This window comes from Cervus elaphus, chromosome 20 (assembly GCF_910594005.1).
Source record: "Cervus elaphus chromosome 20, mCerEla1.1, whole genome shotgun sequence".
Classification (NCBI taxonomy): domain Eukaryota; kingdom Metazoa; phylum Chordata; class Mammalia; order Artiodactyla; family Cervidae; genus Cervus; species Cervus elaphus.
Genome location: NC_057834.1, coordinates 94,723,696 through 94,744,231, shown reverse-complemented (window position 1 = coordinate 94,744,231; position 20,536 = coordinate 94,723,696). Strand labels below are relative to the sequence as shown.

Here is a 20,536-nt window from a genome sequence, read left to right as displayed (position 1 = left end):
TACTGCCATCACCCTTGTTAAAGTCAACATCATCTCCCACTTCAACTATGATGGTGGTTTCCTAAATGGTTTCTCTACTATGCTTCAAGCGAACATGAAAGTATTAGTGGCTCAACTAACACTCTTGTGTCCAACTCTTTGGGACCCCATGGACTGTACCCCACTAGGCTCTTCTGTGCATGGGATTCTCTAGGCAAGAATACTGGAGCAACTCATTTCCTACACAGCACCAAAAACATCTTCTAAATACTAAGATCAAATCGTGTCTCTTTTGTACTCCAAAGGTCCCGTGAATTTCTTTGTTATTCGGGAGGCAGCAGGGGGAAGACAACAAAAAAACAAATCTGATCTCAACATGGCCTACAAACCCTAGTTGATCTGATGACCGTTCTCATCTTATCTTCTCCAGCCTCACCTTAAGCCCTCTTTTCTCTTCGCCCTTTTTCAGCTTGTTTCAGGCCCATAAATTTTAGTTTGCCAAACACTCAATTATTTCCTGCCGACAAAACTTTACAAATGCTGTTATCTCAAATCAGAATGCACAGCACTGCTTCACATAGCAGCCTTCCTTCCTTTAACTTCAAGGCTTGGGTTAAAAGATAACTTATTCATTGTCTTGAGTTAACGTGAATTGTAATTGCTTCCGTCTCCACCAATATCTCTTCCAACAAAACTGTAAACTTCTTGAAGGTAGTAGCTGTATTTCATCTTCTTACATCTATTTACTCAACATTTAGCAAACTCTCTGACACTAAGGGCACATTGGTGATTTTTTTAAGAAAATAGATGTAAAATAGTTATTCATAATATAAGCTTTATATAAGGGGTGGGCGGTTACTGAAGAAATTATTTTTTGCAACATATCTAAGATAGACTGAAGGCTTCAGAATCTGAATGTATTTGGACTCTGATGAAATTAAGAGTCTCTCTGTTTTTTTAACACATGAAAGACATCCAAGAAAAATTTATCCTAACAATAAGACTTATTGATTACTATAGACAGCCCAGTCTAGTGGGAATAGTCAGGAGGTGGCTATGAAGAGTTGTTAGCTTTCACATTTTTGCCTGCTGATCACTTTTCAGTGAGCAACTGTGTTTATATACATCTGAAAAATTTTAAAGTGCCAACTAAGACTTTATCTGAAAGGTAAACATTCCTTTATACTTAGCACACTTTAATAAATCAATCTGTAAATTAACTATATGCCTTAGGTTTATATGGTGAATGAATAGCAATGTTCATATGACTTTCCGCAAATCAATGAAATGGCTCCCAACAAACCATCCAGTTTTTACTGAGTCCAACACAAAGTTGAGAGGCCATTTTCTCTTTACAGATGTGTGTTCAAAATCTGCAACTATTCCTTGTCATGTCACAAAAGGAAAAACAGAATATACTTCCATGAAATACTTGGTTGTAATCAAGTCCACTGAGAGTCTTGCTTTGAGAGTTCTCTTCTTTTCTTCAGCTGGTTCTTTTGTCCTGTAATTGAATTGAATTTTCTGCTCGCCCCATTCCTTCCAGACAGCTTCTCATTTGAGGGCTTTGAAGATGTATTGCACTAATATATCGTCAGAATGACAATGCTATGGTGATGCATGGGTGTAATACATCTTCAGAGCTTCAGCACTGTCCAGAAACAATACAGCTCATACTGGATTAAATTCAAATCTAATCCAAAGGGAAACATTAAAATAAAAAAATAGCTAACAATGAAGGTGAAAAAAAAAACCCTAAATAAAAAGTTATTTTAATGAATTCCATATTCTTGTATATTTGATGGCATGTTTTCAAGACTTTAGTATAGCCTATTATGAATTTGTAAATTTATGCAAGAGTATACTCTATAAATATCTGAGGATTACAACAAAACACAGTCTTAGACAAAAAATATACAACAAATCTAGTTTTTTTAAGTCTCAATCTCTCAGGCAAAGTTTACAAGGTTTACATGCAGTAAGTGTTGCATTTTGCTTCTTCTGTCAGTCTGGAAAATTAGTCCCTGAACATTTCATGAGACATTTACATTATGCATTACACTAGGAAGCATTTCATGAATGTTGAGCCTCCTCCCTTAGTACAAAATTCCCTTTGCAATATTTTCATAGAGGGTGAACATACAGCTTCTGATAGAAAATATTCCATAATTTTTGGAAACTTTAATAGGTTGAAATGGGGTTGCATAGTAAACTAGGATTAGAGAATTTATAGACAATAGTAATACAGAAATACAGAGCACCATAATCCATGGTCTCATGGTCACCATATCCTCATTTCCTTAACCTTGCTTTGTTAGGTCAGTAATCACACAGAAATTTCAGAGAGACTTGCTCCTTTACTGTGAAAACAACACCTTGGAAATCTAAAGCCATGTGAAAGATGTGAAAGACTCTTATTTTGTTCTGTAATTTTACAGATTTTTTTTTTCCTACAGCACAGAATGCAACTAAAGAAAACAGATCTACCCCTCCTCCAATACACTGTTTCTTGTCCTACTCTTTCATCACCCTCTATTTATTAGAATCTGAATAAATAATTCAAACTTTTGTTTCTTAAGGTCACCCTGGTTGTTTCTCAGTAAATAATCCTTCTTCTACTTTCTATGTAGGAAACCCTAAACATAAAATAACATCTCACTAGCTTAGAAATGCAATCATTACAATGCATTGATCTGATTTCTTCACAGTATTTATTATTTCTATCATCTGTCCTCAAGTAACTTTTAGGTAAAGATGAATGGTAAAATAAATTTTAATAACGATAGTTAAGAATTTGGCACTCTTAATTTTGTATTCTTTTAAACTTTATCTGTAGCATCTCCTGTGGTATAACCATCATCATCATCACCATCTTCATTTTGCAGATGAAGAAACAGAGACACAGAAAACTTAAGAAATTTGCCCAGGTTAACACACACAATGAATGGTAGAGTAAGCAGGGACTTGAAGCCAAGTAGTGCAAGTACTAACTATGTCCTCTTAAGCACTTTGCTATATTCCTCTTTAAATAAGAGTCTGATAATTACAAAATACTATCAGCTTTTTCTATAACCTCTTTGGGTAATAATCTATTCACAAAGGTTATAAGTGGAAATAATTATTACTCTAACGTTAATTTTAAAACATTGGTTAATATGAGTTTATTAATCATGAAAAGTCTTTGGCCACCTCATGTGAAGAGTTGACTCATTGAAGAAGACCCTGATGCTGGGAGGGATTGGGGGCAGGAGGAGAAGGGGACGTCAGAGGATGAGATGGCTGGATGGCATCACTGACTCGATGGGCATGAATTTGAGTAAACTCCAGGAGTTGGTGATGGACAGGGAGGCCTGGCGTGCTGCGATTCATGGGGTTGCAGAGTCGGACACGACTGAGCGACTGAACTGAACTGAAAATATTATATCATTTAACAGATATTTATTGACTGTCTACTATGTAACTATATTTACCTGAATCATGGGTCTTAAAGAGAGCACACAAAAGTTGAAAGAAATAAAAATTGCTCACCATAGTTTTATTGATCTATCATAACTAAAGTGATCCTAATTTTCTACCAATGATGATTACTGTCAATTTTGGTCAAACTAATAAAATAATATTATTTTTAAACAAGCTGGAGTTTAATTAAGATTCGACAGCAAAATTTTAATTTTGAATAAAGAAAAATGGATACTCTGCTCTTTTACACTAGCAGTCATAACTCCTTTAATAAAAATTTATTACAAACCAACAATATGCTCATCTACAACTGTCATAGACAGAATAGGCCTTGATTTTTTTAAAGTCTTTATTTAATATATTTTTCTTATATATATTTTAATAATAACCCAGGAATAGCACTAAAATTCTAATAGGCCTTGTTTGTATAAAATGTAATCTTGGTGGCTATGATCTTACATTTATGGGAAAGTAAAAAGAAATTGTATCTTCACTGACTGTCAGGGTTCAAATGATCATCACAACCTGGGTTCAAATAAAAATTATGCTCCTTTCCTCATGAATATGGTACATGAAGTTATAATACTTCTTCACATTAAAGCAATTAATAGGTGTGTTAATCTAACATATGTTGTAACAGTACCTGGGACATACTAAGTGCTCAATAAAAATTAAGTATTAGTTAGGCTCATTTTATGCTTTCACAATACCGACTGCTGCTCTTTCATTTCTCATATGATCTATTGTGGTATTTTTAATGACATTTTTACCCATGGAGTCCCACTTTAGAATGAATTAGCATGTAGTTTACAACCAAAGTAAAAGTTGCATTTTCTAAGATGATAACTTTAAATGAGCCCCTAACTTGTTTAGATATAACATGTAATACTTTTCTGTAATACATGTAACATGACATTGAAATCACTTGGGAAAAAAAGATGAGGAAAATCTAATTCCTAAAATATAAACAGTCTAATGCAAATCATTATCCCTATATTCAGACCACTACAGAGACCTAATCTAGAGTGGTATTATTTTGTTTCCCCTAATGTGCCTGCTCTCTCAGAAAATCAAGTTTCATTTAAAAAGAAAAAAAGGATCTTTTATGAAATGCTTTAAAATGCTTGGTGGGTTCCTGTTTTCTACTTTATATGGGTAAGCATTTTCCTCTGAAAATAATGGATTATTTTTATATTGATTCATCATATCATCAGGCTCATTGTTTAGCCTTATATTTGTCTTAAAATACTGAAATCGTTCTTGCCTTCTATATTCAAATAGCAGGCATTAACAGTTCTGAATACAAACAGTTCTGAATAGTCCACTACTAACTGGATGGAAAAGTAGAGGGGACTCTGGAAACAGACAAATGAAAGTTAAAATTATAAAGAAAACTCTCAGAACAAAGAGGCGATTTTAATTGTATATATATAAATTATTGGTGTACAGTCTTATGATAAAAGTTTAACTTGCCATCATTATGTAGATTTATTCATTACACAACTATCCACTATGTAAAGCCATTACAGAAATTCACAAAAGCCCCACATAGAGTGCAACTCTACAATGGAACTACAACCATAGTTTATAACGTGAAGATCTGGTATTGTTGAAATGTCATCACCATAAATTGCTGGTTTTACTGAATTTTTTCTTCCTAATATTAAAGAGCAAAGTGCAATATCAGGATTGTAAACCTGAAAAAAGGCTCTTAAAGAATTATAGTGTTTAGAGGACAGACTGCCACATGCAGCTTCTAAATCATATCATTCTTGGTGATGTTCCAGCACTCAAGCATCTAAAAAAAGTCTTTCTTTTATAAAAGGGGAAGACAGTGGAATCAAGAGCACTAATGTTTAGTGTCTGTGATAACTTGAACTATTATCAGAATTATTTTAAACAATAGATTTCAGCAGTGTTCTTAGCTTTTAGATAAAAATTTTTATTTTTTTCAGTCTATTTTTCATATAATTAGTAATTACCATTTTCTATTTTTTGATTATATTTAATTATCTTTAAAGATGATGAGAAGTTTAATGTGCTAAACTTGCATGCTATGCAGTTTAGTATAAGTATCTCTTTTAAAATATCTAACGCAGGGGTCAGCAATCTTTTTTCTTAAACGCAGAGAATAGATGGTTTAGGCTTTGTGGGCCATGTGGTTTCTATGGTAGTTACTCAACTCTACTGTTGGAGTAAGAAAACAGCCACGAACAACATGTGAGGCTGTGAGTGCGGCTGCGGTCCCAATAACTTCATTTACAGAAACACGCAGTAGGCCAGTTTGCAGGGAGCTTCCCTGGTGGCTTAGTAGTAAAAAATCTACCGGCAAGTGCAGGAGACCCGGATCTGATCCTTGGGTTGATAAGAGTCCCTGGGGAGAGAAATGGCAGCCCACTCCAGTATCCTTGACTGGGAAATCGCATGGACAGAGGAGTTTTGCGGGCTACACTCCTTGGGATCAAAAAAGTCAGATACAAGTTAACGAGTAAATAACAAAAACAGGCCAGTTTGGCCCATAGGTCTTAGGTTACTGAAAAATGTTCATTCTGTTTACCCTGAAACAGCTCTCATAAAATTAAAAAAAAAATCCTAAAAACCTTTTAGTTAGGAAAAATGTATTTTATTCTTGATTAACAGTTTATGTTATTTAACTTATAGCTGACGTAAACCCATAGCATATTTATAGAAAGCATGGAAAATACTACTTACTTTTTATTTTCCAAAGTTTTTATACTTTACTCCATGTGATTTTCAAATATTGTCTTATGGACATTTTAAGACTACTTGATGTTAAATAATGACTGATCTGTTTTTATTAAAATCAATATTCTATCCAAAGTAAAAATATCCTTCAAGAATGAAGGCAAAATCAAGGTATTCTCAGATGAAGGTTATTAAGAGAATTTGTCCCCAATGGACTTACCATCAATAAATAAATAAATAAATAATGTATATAGGAAGTTGTCTAAATAGAAATGAAGGAAATGAATATCAGGAAGGAAGAACAATGGTAAAAGTAGAAAGACAGATAAATACAAAATATTTTCCTTCTCTTTAGTGTTCTAATATGTTTGACAGGTGAAACAAAAACTATGACATTGTCTGATGTGGTTCTCATGATGTGTAGAAAATATTTAAGATAAGTATATTAGAAAAGTGGGAGAGCAAATGGAGGTAAGATTTCTATACTTCACTGGAACTAGTAAAATATGAATACCTTCATATTATGATTTTATATATATATATGATATAGTTCATAGAGAACTACTAAAAAAATTATGTCAAGAGACATACCCCAAAACACTATACCTACAACAATGAGGAATTCTAAAAGTGCTCAAGTTAACACATACAAAGACTAGAAAAAGAAAACAGAGGGGGAAAAAAAAGGAGGGAGGGACAAACAGAAAACAAAAAGAAAAAAGATATTAGACATAAGTCCAAGCAAATCAATAATTAAATGGAAATAAACTAAATATACCAATAAAATATGGAGATTGTCAGAGTGGATAAAAAACTTGACTCATCTATATGATGTCTACAAAAGGCTTACTTAAAATATAATAACATATGTGGACTGAAAATAAAAGAATGGAAAAAATCAATATTGTTGTTAGCAGAATAATAGCAAGATTTTTACAGCCAAAAAAATGAAACAACCAAAATACTCTATAATACATTTATGGTTAAACAAATTGGATACATTCATATAACAAAACACTACTCAGCAACAAAGAGAAACAAACTATTGAGGTATATGCCACAACTCCAATAATAAACCTCAAGAATGAAAAGGCCAGTTTCAAAATGTCACACACAATTATTTCATTTGCATAACTTTCTATAAATGATAAAATTAAAGAGATGAAAAATGGATTAGTTGGGGCTAGGGATAGTGGATGATAAAAGGAGTAGACTTGACTCTAAAAGGATACCATAAAGTAAATCTTTGTGTGAGGGAACAGTTCCGTATGTTGATTGTGATGGTGGTTTCATAAATCAACTCAACTCATATGATAAACCTACATGCACACATTGTACTAAATACCCATTCTTAGTTTTGCTGTCATTCTACAGTTATATCCAATGTAACAATGGGAGGAAGTGGGTTAAGGATAGGTGGAAACCCAATGCACTGTCACAACTTCCCAAGAGCTTATAATTATTTCAAAATAAAAAGTGGGAAAAAAGCATCTCATACTCATTTGGGGCAATTTATTTATATACTCTGAGTTCCATGTTCATCCACACAATGAAGATAATGATACCCATCTCACAGTTCAGTTTTGAGGCTTTAATGAAAGAACTATAGTGAATCCTAAAGGAAATCAAACCTGACTATTCATTGGAAGGACTGATGCTGAAGCTTCAATACTTTGGCCACCTGATGCAAACAGCTGACTCATTGGAAAAGACCCTGATGCTGGAAAAGATTTAAGGTAAAAGGAAAAGTGGACAGCACAGGATGAGATGATTATATAGCATCACCAGTTCAATGAACATGAATTTGAGCAAACTCCAGGAGATAGTGCAGGACAGAGGAGCCTGGCATGCTGTAGTACATGGAGTTGCCAATAGTCGGACACAACTTAGCAACTGAGCAACAACAGCAATGCAAGTAATTCTTAGTTTTCCTAGAGTACATAAAGTAATGAATTCATGGTAGTTGAACCATTGTTTTGCTGTTGAACCATATTAACCAAAATAACTTTGGTGACACTGCTGTTTACATTAATGGAGTTAAAGTTTTGAATGTAATTCAAACATGTTGATGAGGGGTTTCCCATACCTCTGTCAACTATAAATTGGTACTTGCCAAGGGCATTTGCCATCTGCCCCTGTGAGGATTGAATCCTGTGCTGATGCAGCTGTTGACCTTACACATACCCCAAAGGGAGTTCAGGGTAGAGAAATGAGGCAATTTGTGCTCCAGAAAAATTGGTGGAACAGATACTTGTAGGAACTGATTTTGAGTCCAATCCTTGTAGCTCCTCATATCTGGAAAAACATTAAACCCCTTCATAGTGACATCAGCTCCTCATGACTAACACAAAACCTTTTGTAAGATAAGTGCTTGATTGCAGTGAACTCTCCCTTCACCAAAATCTTATATATTGACCTTCCCCTTCCACCTCTTTAGAGAAGTATCTCAGAGCTATCTGAGGTGTTGTCTCCCAGGCTGAACTCCTCATTTTGCCTCAAATAAATCTTAACTGGCTATTCTCACCTTGTGCATCTTTTTTTAACACCACCAAGCAATTATCCAATACCAGCTGGATGTTCTACATTTCAACTCAATTCTGACTCTACCCAGAAAGAGCATTGGATTTCACAGATGAAGAGCTCAGGAAGACAAGACTGCCCTGTCCCCGACCCTCAACAAATGTCAGTAGCAATTTCAGGTTATCACCTGTGCTTGAAACTGAACAGGACTCTGTGGAGCCCTCACTGCTATAAAGCCCCTCTGCATACTCCATTTCTTATTTATAGGAAAAGGTTTTGGTCTCCTAGGTCTTTTCTGGGTTCCAAAAAGCAAATTCATGCAGTTACTAATTAGGTTAGTGAGAGGATGCAGAAGCCTAGGAAAGGTAGTCAAGAAACAATAGTCAGGTGATAAAATCCTAGTTTCTCCTCAAGAACAGGTAGTTTAGATGGTAAAGAACCTGGCTGCAATGCAAGATATCCAGGTTCAATTCCTGCGTCAGAAAGATCCCCTGGAGAAGGTAATGGCTACCCACTCCCGTATTCTTGCCTGGGAAATCCCATGGACAGAGGACCCTGGTGGGCTATAGTCCATGGTGTTGCAAAGAGTAGAACTTGACTGAGCAAGGAATATATATAACAATCCAATATATATCTCAGAAACTAATTCCCACCCTTCCCAGAAAGAGGATGGTGATTACATACTCACCATAAGCACACAGAGCCCAGACTGGTTGGAACCAGAAGACTGATGATTGAGTGTCCTGAAACACCACTTCGTTACCTCACCAGCAACCTATCAGGAGAAAATCAGGCTCCCTACAGCCCTCACTCATTTTTAAATGTTGTCTTTAAAAACCCTTCTCTGAAAACCATCAGGGATTTCAGGTGCTTTTGAGCATGAGCTGTCTATTCTCCTTGCTTGGTGTGCTTCATTAATGCTATCCTTTCCTTCACTGCAACCTGTTGTTAGCAAATTGTCTTTGCTATATAGCAGGTGAGTTATCTCAAGTTCATTCAGTAACATGCTTTGGATCAGGAATCTATAAATTAGAGGTTTCAAAGACTCTGTCTTTGGGTTTGACTAATTTGCTAGAGTAGCTCACAGCTCTCCAAGAAACATTTTTTTCTTTTCTTTTTTTACTAGATTACTGGTTTATTACAAAAGGACATAACTCAGAAACATCCAGATGAAACAGATACATAGGGAAAAGTATGAGGAAAAGATGAGGGGAGAAGCTTCCATGCTCTCTGAATGTACCACTCTTCCTGAATTTCCCCATGTACATGGATCTAGGAACTCTCCAAACTCTGTCCTTTTGCATTTTATCTGCCTGCAATGCAGGAGACCTGGGTCCGACCCCTGGGTTGGGAAGGTCCTCTGGAGAAGGGAATGGCAATCTACTCCAGTATTCTTGTCTGGATAACCCCATAGACAGAGGAGCCTGGCGGGCTACAGTCCATGGGGCTGCAAAGAGTTGGACATGACTGAGTGACTAACACACATGAGGGTATAATTGCACCGGCATGGTTGATTAAATTATTGGCCATTGAGGATTAATTCAACCTCCAGCCTCTCTTCCCACTTCAAAAGTCAGTGTAGTGGGACTGAAAATCCCAACCCTTCAATCACATAGTTGATTCTCCTGACAATAAATCTAAGGTGTGGCCCCCAAATCAGCTTATTAGCATAACAAAAACACCTTTATAGCTTACTCTTCTGATGTGAAATTCCAAGATTTTTAGGAGTTCGGTACCAGAAATGGCATGAAGGTCAAATACATATCTCTTATAAATCATAGTACCATAGAGGTGCAGCCATATTGAAGGCATAAGGAAAATAAAGGGCTGATTCATATTTAGAGATATGTTTATGGGTTTATATCTGGGGGATAGAGGTAATGGAGATATCAGACAGCAAATACTTGCTTGTGTCCCAACCGTGTCATCTCTTCAAATTTTAATTTTTACTTCTAAGAAGTCATGTGGGAACAAGAGCAGAGAGTGGCATCTATTACCTCTGCAGTACTTACAGAGCTCTTACTTTGAGCAGGTTCTGTGCCAAGCCATGGGATACAAAGGCCAATTGACTTTGTTTCTGGACAGGAGTCTCTGTCCCACAGGACCACAGACAAAACCAAAAGCTACAATTCAGAGAATTAGTCCTGCATGAGTGGTGGCATAAGGAACCATGAGACCATGGAGAAAGAAGCACCCAATTTTTCCTGGGCTGCTTAGAAACAGTTAAAAGTTGAAGGAGGAGCAAGTTTGACAATTATATAGTGGGACAAAAGATATTCCTAATAGAAAATAGTAATATGGGAAGTTCCCTGTCAGTCCAGTGATTGGGACTTGGTACTTTCACTGCTATGGTCCAGGATTTAATCCCTGGTCAGAAGATCCCACAAGCTAGCCAAAAAAAAAAAAGTAGTAAAACAAAATTTTAACCTTGACTAATTGGATCAATAGCTTACCTCCATAGCTAAGTTATTCACGTCTTATTTGCTCTTTATTCTTCTATTACTGAGTTTCTGGCTCATTATGTCACTGAATTGCTACGATGATCACCAAACTACCTAACCCAAATATCTGATCTTATTTGACCTGATTGATACTGTTCACCACTCACTGCTCCAGGAAATTTTTCCTCTTTTGGCTTCTTGTAATCATGACTTTCTGATTCTATTCTTACACCTCTGACCACTTGTTTGTGGTTTCCTTTATAAGTGCTCTGTAACAAGGACCTGACAAATACAAAAGGAGAGAAAAAACATAACAGAACAAAGGAACAGTCTTTATCTTGAATTAGGCAATACTCTTACCGCCTATGGAAAATTAGGAGGAGATCATTCTTTCAAAAGGCACTAGTCATATAGAAATTAGAAGAAAAAGAGTTTGAGATACACAGCCCAGCATTTAGCTCAAATTTCAGCTTCAGAGCTAAGAGAATATCTTTACTAGATTATAAACATCACCAGGGTAAAGTAAGAATATCTCTGGAGATTCCAGTTATCAAAGAATAGGAAAGAACTGGGAAACAGAGATTAAGATAAATAGCAATGAGTGAGTGGGAATTTGACAAAGGCTTTCAGAATGCTTCCATATTTGTTATATATAAACTATTATTTTAAAATTTGGCTTCTTAAGTTTCTCTATTTTTTCTGACTGGATCTAGATTTATCAATTCAATAATGTGTGATTAAGAATTTTATTTTGTCTTTCTAGACAAAGGCTTTCAGAATGCTTCCATATTTGTTATATATAAACTATTATTTTAAAATTTGGCTTTTTAAGTTTCTCTATTTTTTCTGACTGGATCTAGATTTATCAATTCAATGATGTGTGATTAAGAATTTTATTTTGTCTTTCTATTCAAAATCAAGTGCCTTGTGTAAACTTGCCTATGTTCTCTCGAAGTTTTAAGTGAGTTTTGCTTCATGGTATTACAGCATTTGAGAGCATTCAAGAACTGTAAAAAGAGATCCCTCAATTTCAGAAGCAGGCTTGGATATCCTGTACCTTCAGATATTCCTGAGACGTTACAACTTTACTTGTTTAATCCCAGGTGGATACAACTAGACTCTAGTCATGAGGAAACAGGGGTCAAACTCAACATGAGAAATATTCTGTTTTTTTTTAAAAAAAAGAAAAGAAAAATGTCAAGGAAGACCAAGAATGACCAAGGAATTAGTCCCCAGGCTAAAGAGGACTAAAGTGATATGATAACTGAATACAACATTTGGATTCTGTACTAAAAGAAAAAGAATTCTCTAAAGGACACTATTTGATCAGTTGACAAAACTGAAATATGGATAGTAATCAGATAAAAGTAAAATGCCAACATTCAAGGTGCAAAAGTTAAAAATTGCATTATGGTTATGCAATAAAATGTTCTTCAGAAATGAACACTGATATAAATAGGGAGAAAAGGGCTTGATGTTTGCAAGGTGTTCTCAAATAATTCAATGAAAAAAGTATTTCTGCATACCCCACACACAGAAAATGTTGACGTGAAGAGGGAAAATGACAGATGAAACAGTAAAGGACAGAGGGTAGACTGCATTATTTCTGTTAACACTTTATTTTTCTTACTGTATTTTTTTAATTTTAGTGAAGTATAGTTGATTTATAATATTGTGCTGAATTCCTGTTGTACAACAAAGTGATTTAGTTGTACATGTATATATACATATATATGTATATATTCTTTTTCATATTCTTTTCCATTATGATTTATCACAGGATATTGAATATAGCTCCCTGTGCTATACAGTAGGATACTGTTTATCCATCTTATATATAATAGTTTACATCTGCTAATCCCAAACATTTTAAATATGAATTTGAAATAAATTTCAACATATAGAAAGAAAAAAAATAGAAAGGAAGAAATACTGACTATAAGTAACTCTAAGGAAGCTCATAAGTCCAGAAACTTTTCAGGAAAGGTATTTTGGGGCTGGTACACTAAGTTGTTTGAACTAACAAGTGGAATGGCAACTTCAATTGTTCAGGCAGTGTCTGTGGTTTAGTTGAATCCACAACCCACTTTTCCACAGATAAGGAGGAAGCTCTGTGGAGCTGCCTTCCAGTCATCAGTCATTTTTCTTTTTAATGATTTTAAAAACAGAATAGACCATAAATGAATTGGTAAGAATTACTAAAAGTACTGGTAGAATAAACAAATCATACATGTACAAAAATTAGTCATTGTTTTTCATATTGACAGGAAATCTATCTATATCTACTTTTAACACTAAACACTATTCACATGGTGATGGTTGTTTGAGACACATTTTCTTTTGTGATACAGAAAAAGGACAGAGGAGAATGTGCAAAATATTGATTACCTTAAATTAAAAAATAGATTAATGAAGTTTATAATTTTGCTTTCAAATATAAATATATAAATTGAAGAAAGGTAATAGAATGATGACATGTTACTTAAAGCAGAAACTCCATGTTGCTGAGCATTGGAATTTAGATTATTAATAAATTACAGTTTGCAATTATTGGAAGCATTTATAAAAATATCAGCTATGTGTAGCTATTCATTAAATAACAGTTAATAGTTATGCTAATTTTACCCATCTGCTCTGTATGGTAGGATCAGAAAAACTATGTACAGTTTAACTTATAACCCAATCTGTCTTCTTTTGGCTTCAAAATGTTATCCATTATCATTATTCTAATAACTTCACTAACCAACATTCATGGTATTTAATTAAACTAAAATATATCCAAGCACTTACAAAAAGAATATGCATAATAATAAGTACCACAAAGAAGAGTTAAATCCAAAATATTAATCTTAAATTGTATGAATGTGGAGATTATGTGCTTCATTCTTAGAAAAATTATATTTTCATATCAGATTTAAATCCGGGAAGATGATTAAGAATCAGCCTTACATTTGCATATCACCTTATACTTTTTAAAGCACATTTATAAGTATTATCTTTTTTGAGTCTCACAACAGCCAGAGATTTTTATCATTCGATTTTTGGAAAGTAGGAGACCAGCTAACTGAGGCTAAGAGATTTGCACTAGGATTTACTGAATTGATGAATAAGGAAGGTGAGATTGGAGCACATGTATTCTAATTGCTAGTCCTGGGATTGTCTCACACTCCATGGAGAGTCCTTCCACTAATTCAGGGCTCACATATCAATTCTATGATTCTTAGCCACTCTAGAGAGGAAAACGTTGGCAGTCAAGAGCACACTCACGCTTCAGAAATATTACAGGGGCCGTAATGCATATTATATAAGCATATATTGCTGTTATATTGATTTTTTCTCACATTAATAGTAATACTAAATGTATGATGTGAGGAAGTCTCATTAGAACTACTGCCTAAATGAGGGAATTGAAAGACACTTAAGGATAAGTGAAATTAAAGAAAGCATTAGCAGATAGAAGAGATGTTCTAATTGTACTTTTTCTACATCTCTATAAAATATGTCTTTCTGATCCCTTTAAAAGAGATTTCTTCATACTAGCCTTGTTCAGGTTATTTCTACCCCAAATACAAAACAAATAAAAATCAGATTTTGTCTATCTGAAATGTGGTGGGGTCCTATTCACGAAAAGTACCACTCTTACTTCCATGGTACATTTAAAGCTATATTATTCAAATATTTAGATTTTATACAAACAGATGACTTGCTTAGAGTTGTTCTGTGAAAATAGACTTGTTTTGATGATGTTTATCCCTAGCTTCCTAAAACTGACAATCTCTTTAGAAGGATGTGCCTTGTATCAAGAGCACAAGACACTAATAAGCATGTTATATCCCTTATCTCACCTAGCTCTGTGATCTTTTACAAGTTACTTCACTCTTAGGTTTTTAGATCCCTCATCAGTCAAAATTTATTGTTAACTGCCAAATCCTTGATTCTGAACTACAGTTTGAAATTAGACTCAGCAACCTCATAATTTGTATAATTTCATTCTCCCCTGATTACCTCAGCAGTTCACACTGGCCTATTAACATGTGAATGCCGACTGAATAAAAGCCTTACACATTTAAATGAAGATATCTCTCTTGTGACATTTTCCATTTGAGCCTTTTGTCTATTGATGTGTGATTATCCAGTATACTACCCTGAAAGTAACCTTGCCTAGGCATCGAGAGACCTAGGTTCTACTCTGGACTGTGACAGAAAATGTTCATTTAACTTTTGTGAACTGCAGACATTTGGGTATAAAAAATAAGTATAAAAATATGCATCCTGTCTACTTCGTGAAAAAGATATGAAAAATTAGTGGTCGCTTAAGTTTTGAACAAGTGAGTTTGCAGAATGATATGAACAGCAGGAACAACACTGATACACTTCTGTTTTACCTGATGGAGAGATGTGCCGCCAAGAAATGGAAGGCTCTGGTTTCCCAGTGGCCAGACAAGTAAGGGTGACATTGGTTCCTTCATTGATGGTCATATCGCTTGAGATGTCATAAATCTTCGGAGGAACTGAAATGGCAAAACATGCAGTGGTCAGAAAAAAATATGTATATATATATATATATCAGTCTGTTGAACTACATATGATTAGCTCCATGTTATGCAAACAAACTGCAGTGGTGAGATGAACTTATGGGTCAGGATCATCACCTAAACAATAGATTCTCTAGATCTTCAAGATTATCCCAGAGGTTTTTTTTTTTTTTTTTTTTTTTTTGGTTTTTGATTGGTTTTCAATTTCTCTAGTATTTAACTATGAAATATATTAGGATAAATTAAATATTTAATAATGAAAGTTTATATGTTGTTTAAATGTTATTGTGAATACTTTGTACTAAGTAAACTAGAATATAGTCATCTGTCTGTTCCATCTACATACTTCACTATAATGATGGTTTTCCAGTTGAAACGATTAAAGAAAAATGGAAATCTAGAAGAAATTTAAAATAGCAGGACAGCTATGCCTATATGCTGATTTATGAACTAAGTGAGGTAAAACATAGAATTAGGATATATGTTTTCAAGTTCACAAAGGCAATTGAGTCCTCAATTTTCTCATCTGCCAAAGAGCAGGACTGGATTTTCTGATCATTTATGTTCTAAGAAACACAGATTCTAAGGGCTGTGAAAGAATGTCCAATACGTATTTCCTCGTCAGCAATGAATGGAAATTGGTTGAAACAAGTCTCTTTATGTTGAGATTTCTTGGAACATGTGTTATGACCTGTTGCTCTGTAGGTCTATGAGAGTGAAAAGGGAAATAACTGTGATGCGTTTTATTTTCCCTGAGGTATCAACCTATGGAAACTTTTATATCAGAGGAGGTGACACAAGTAGTGACCCAGGATAAACTTTGGGAGTGTTGGATAGAAAAATACCTAAATTAACTTCAGGAGTGTCGGTATTCTCTCAAACAGCAAATGATCACATTTAATCCTTAAACAGTATGGATATGTCCTCTGCAGACTAGCTGTCTTATCTCAGCCTGAGTTCTTCATCTGAAAGCTGGAGGTTATATTAGTACAAACCCCATGTAGCTGCTGTGAGAATTAATAAGTTAACATATGTTAAAGGATTTAGAAAAGTTCCTAGAATTGCTGTTAGATATTATTATTATGAGCTTTAAAATACATATTTGGTATTTGAACTTAATTTCACTACTGCTCTTTCCCATGCTTTAAAATTTGTCTCCGAACTTTACCACTTTGATGGTATACATGAGTGCCCTGTACCAGTTTTGGTTTCTACATAAAAATTAAAGTATGTTGAAGCTTCAGGTCAAAGCTAAATAAATGGCAATTCAATATATTGATCACTATTATAAAAACGTACTATTGTATTGGATATTTTCTCATTGTTCCATTCTTAGGGTTTCATTTGGCAAGAGATGTGTTTTCGTAGCTATTTTGAAAACCAGTATCTATAATCTGTCATGGGGATAAATTAAATTGCTCATACTTTGAATATAATCTTTGATTTTTTTAATGGAACCCAAACTCTGCTACAAGAAAATCTGGGAGGATTTGATTACAAACACAATGGATTTGACTATATGTAACTGGTGATATGATTGAGGAAAAGGTTTATTCTTAAGTGATACACTGCTGTAACTGTTTCTAAATGACATACTTTAATTGGCATTTAAAACATATTATGATTAAATTCTTCAGTGAGCTCGTCTCAAGCAAATAAGCAAAAACTAAAAACGATTCCAAACAGAAGACTCTTTTTAGCTTAACTGAAACAGAACAGAAATAAAGATATTAAAATACCTTAGGAAGAAAGTAGAGAAAAATGTGTAAGATTTACTGGTGAACTGAAGATTTAATAAAATTATAGCATTAAACAAAAAATATCCTTTGGATAGACGGATGTAGGTATTGATTTAATATAGTAAACTATGATATACATGGGTATATACACATACATGTGTGTGTATGTATGTGTATATATATATGTATATGTAAATACATATATACCAATGTCTACTATTAAACAAAGAAGAAGTTATGTGATACTTTCCTTCTTTATGTAGCACAGTGGTATCAGTTTAGTCTGACTAGTTTATTTATTTCAAACATAAGACTAATTCAACTTTGGACAGAGGTATAAATATTTAAGAGAAGTTATGGAGTGCCATAAGACATGCATTCTAGCCTCTAAATTAAATGATTTTCTCAAATTTTATCTGATCTTAAAATAGTTTGTTTTCATTTTTACACATGTACTTAAAGTGGTAAACATAAGTAGTGGTAAACTAATATTAAGCACAATATTTGACTTCACAGAAAAACAGCCAAATCCCTTAGCAATAAACTTAGATTTAACATTTAACTATGGGAAATTCTGTGGTGGGTGAATACTATTGAATTCCAGGTGTGACATGTCAGTCCAGTGATTGCAACCACCTCCTGGGGCCTCATAATTCTGGATATGCTATGGTAAAGAAACATCTGGAAAGAGGATGCTAGTAAGAGAAAATCCCTCTGGCAAGGCTCTTCTCCCCCAAATGCATCACCTGTTGGCAACAGATGTTGTGTGTAGAGAGAGCCAATGAAAATCCTCACATGCACTGTAGCTTGTGGAGGCAAAAGCAGGTGTTCCTTTGCTGAACATTCAGTCGTTGCATATTCAGTTCAAGACTTCAAACTTTTACTGAGAATTAGGGAGGGAATTATTCTGGACTCACAGGAAATATAAAAATTTCCTAACATAATCCTTCACCTCAAGAAACTTAAAATTTAAATAGGGAGGCAGATAGATAAGTAGTTAAGAGAAGACAAATATTTACCATGTTTTTCTTTCTCATTTTACATGAGGAACACATGTCTAAACAGGTATGCCTTCAGGGTTCAAAATCATCAGAGATTAATTTTGTGTTCATTTCTTTTAAAGCAAACCATGAAGGATAGTTTATACACAAAGTTATTCATTGTGGTGTTATTTATAATAAAAAAGAACTATTAATAACCTCAACATAAGACAAAGAAATAGAGATATTGGTTAGCTCTGCCTCCAAAATAAGATGTGTTACTGAGGAAGGGTTTGGGATGAATCTAGGGACCATTGGAATAAGATATAAAGGAAGAGAAAGGTGATGTTTCTACTCTGGGTGGCAGGAACAGAAAAGAATGGTGATGTTTCAGACGTCGTAAGACCATCTGGGTTCGGATAACAGTTTGTGTATAAATGGCACATGTGCACATCTAGGAAGAACTCCACTGAACTTTCTAAATGACAAAGCATTATGTCTTGTATGTCCAATAGCATAGAAAAAAGTATAATGAGTTAAAATGACTATTCTAGACATCTACTTCTCTTCTATATATCTCAAAATCCTTCAACATTTTTATTTATAAATGTAACTTAAAAATCAATTGTTTAAAAAAAGCATGTTCAATCAGTTTAATAATTTTAAGTCACTAAATAACTACATCTTAATGAGTATTTCAGGTTGCTGTAGAATTATTAATAGTTAAATACTTATGATCTGAACCATAGCAATAAAGGAGTAAGCTTTCCATTTAAATATACACTTGTTTAACTTTCAGGAAATTATGATTATAACCTTAAAATTGCTATACATTTAAAGGAATCACTATTATACCTTTGAATTAATAACCTACTCTGCCTTTAATTAATCATTCACAGGATTCAATTTCAACTACTGTTTACTGCCCTGTTCTCAACTTCTATTCAGTTGATGCCATGGTGGGAGAAGATGATCTATATATATTTAGATGCATTTATAGGTTTAAATCCATTAAGTGTTAGTTGCTCAGTTGTGTCTGACTCTTTGCAGCTCCATGGACTGTAGCCACCAGGCTCCTCTGTCCATGGAGTTTTCCAGGCAAGAATAAGGTTAGCCATTCTCTTCTCCAGGGGATCTTCCTGACCCAGAGATAGAACCTGGGTATCCTGCATTGAGGGGGATTCTTTACCATCTGAGCCACCAGGGAAGCCCTATTTGATTCATTACAATAATTCAAATCTCTTACTTGTCTCACTTTCATCAAAAATTACGCTATATGACCTGCCCCAACTGCCTTCTCCACTTGAAACCATCTATCAGTGTCCTTAGACAGGGTATAGAGTATCATCAGTAAGGAAAATCTTAGAATACATACCTAAACCAAATGCTAATGATTTCCGCACAACCAAGCCACTTGGGATTATTCCCTACTATTTGAACTATGAGAGGCAATTGAGTTTTTGAGTGTCCTCCTGGTTGCTTTTTAAAACTTTTTTAAACTTGTACATAATTTCTAAACTGTATTAAAAAAAAAAGGTTTTTGTTTGTTTAATGAGCAGCCTTCACAGATTTAACTTACATTTCTTCCAGCAGCTCATCTTGTAGTCTGGAACATGGTCATTAAAATTTTGAGAAGTCAAAATAAGGGTGACAAATCTGTACATCACAGGAATCATATGAGCACACTGTTTTATTTTGTATGAAAAGTCTGTGCAGGGACTGTGGCCAGGACCCTGGTGTGAGGAAGTCAGAATGCAGGAGCCTAGCAGTGTCCATGTGCTCCAGCCTGCTTACTAACAGGATGGAAGCTGGTGGGAAATACTTTTTTAAAGTCCACACAGATGATTTTCAGAAATAATAAACAGAGTTCCCATCTATAGTAAGTTGCATGAGATGTGAGGTTGTGTCACACGTAACAGTGAAAGTCCCTAGAGAATATATTTGATGGTGATCTTGCGTACATATGTGCTAAGTCCTTCAGTCACGTCTGACTCTTTTTGACCCCATGGACTGTAGTGCCACCAGGCTTCTCTGTCCATGTGATTCTCCAGGCAAGAACGCTGGAGTGGGTCGCTATGCCCTCCTCCAGGGGATCTTCCTAATCAGGGATAGAACCCATATCTCTTACGTCTCCTGCATTGGCACACGGGTTCTTTTCCACTAGCACCACCTGGGAA

General features: G+C 34.7%; 1 protein-coding gene across 1 annotated transcript in view; it reads right to left on the bottom strand.

Annotated features, from left to right (window-relative positions):
* Positions 1 to 20,536, bottom strand: part of NEGR1 (neuronal growth regulator 1) — a 963,216-nt gene that overhangs the window by 379,915 nt on the left and 562,765 nt on the right. The window contains exon 3 of the mRNA XM_043877871.1: positions 15,491 to 15,616. Coding sequence (XP_043733806.1) covers positions 15,491 to 15,616 — 126 coding nt within the window. The remainder of the gene's footprint in view (positions 1 to 15,490; positions 15,617 to 20,536) is intronic.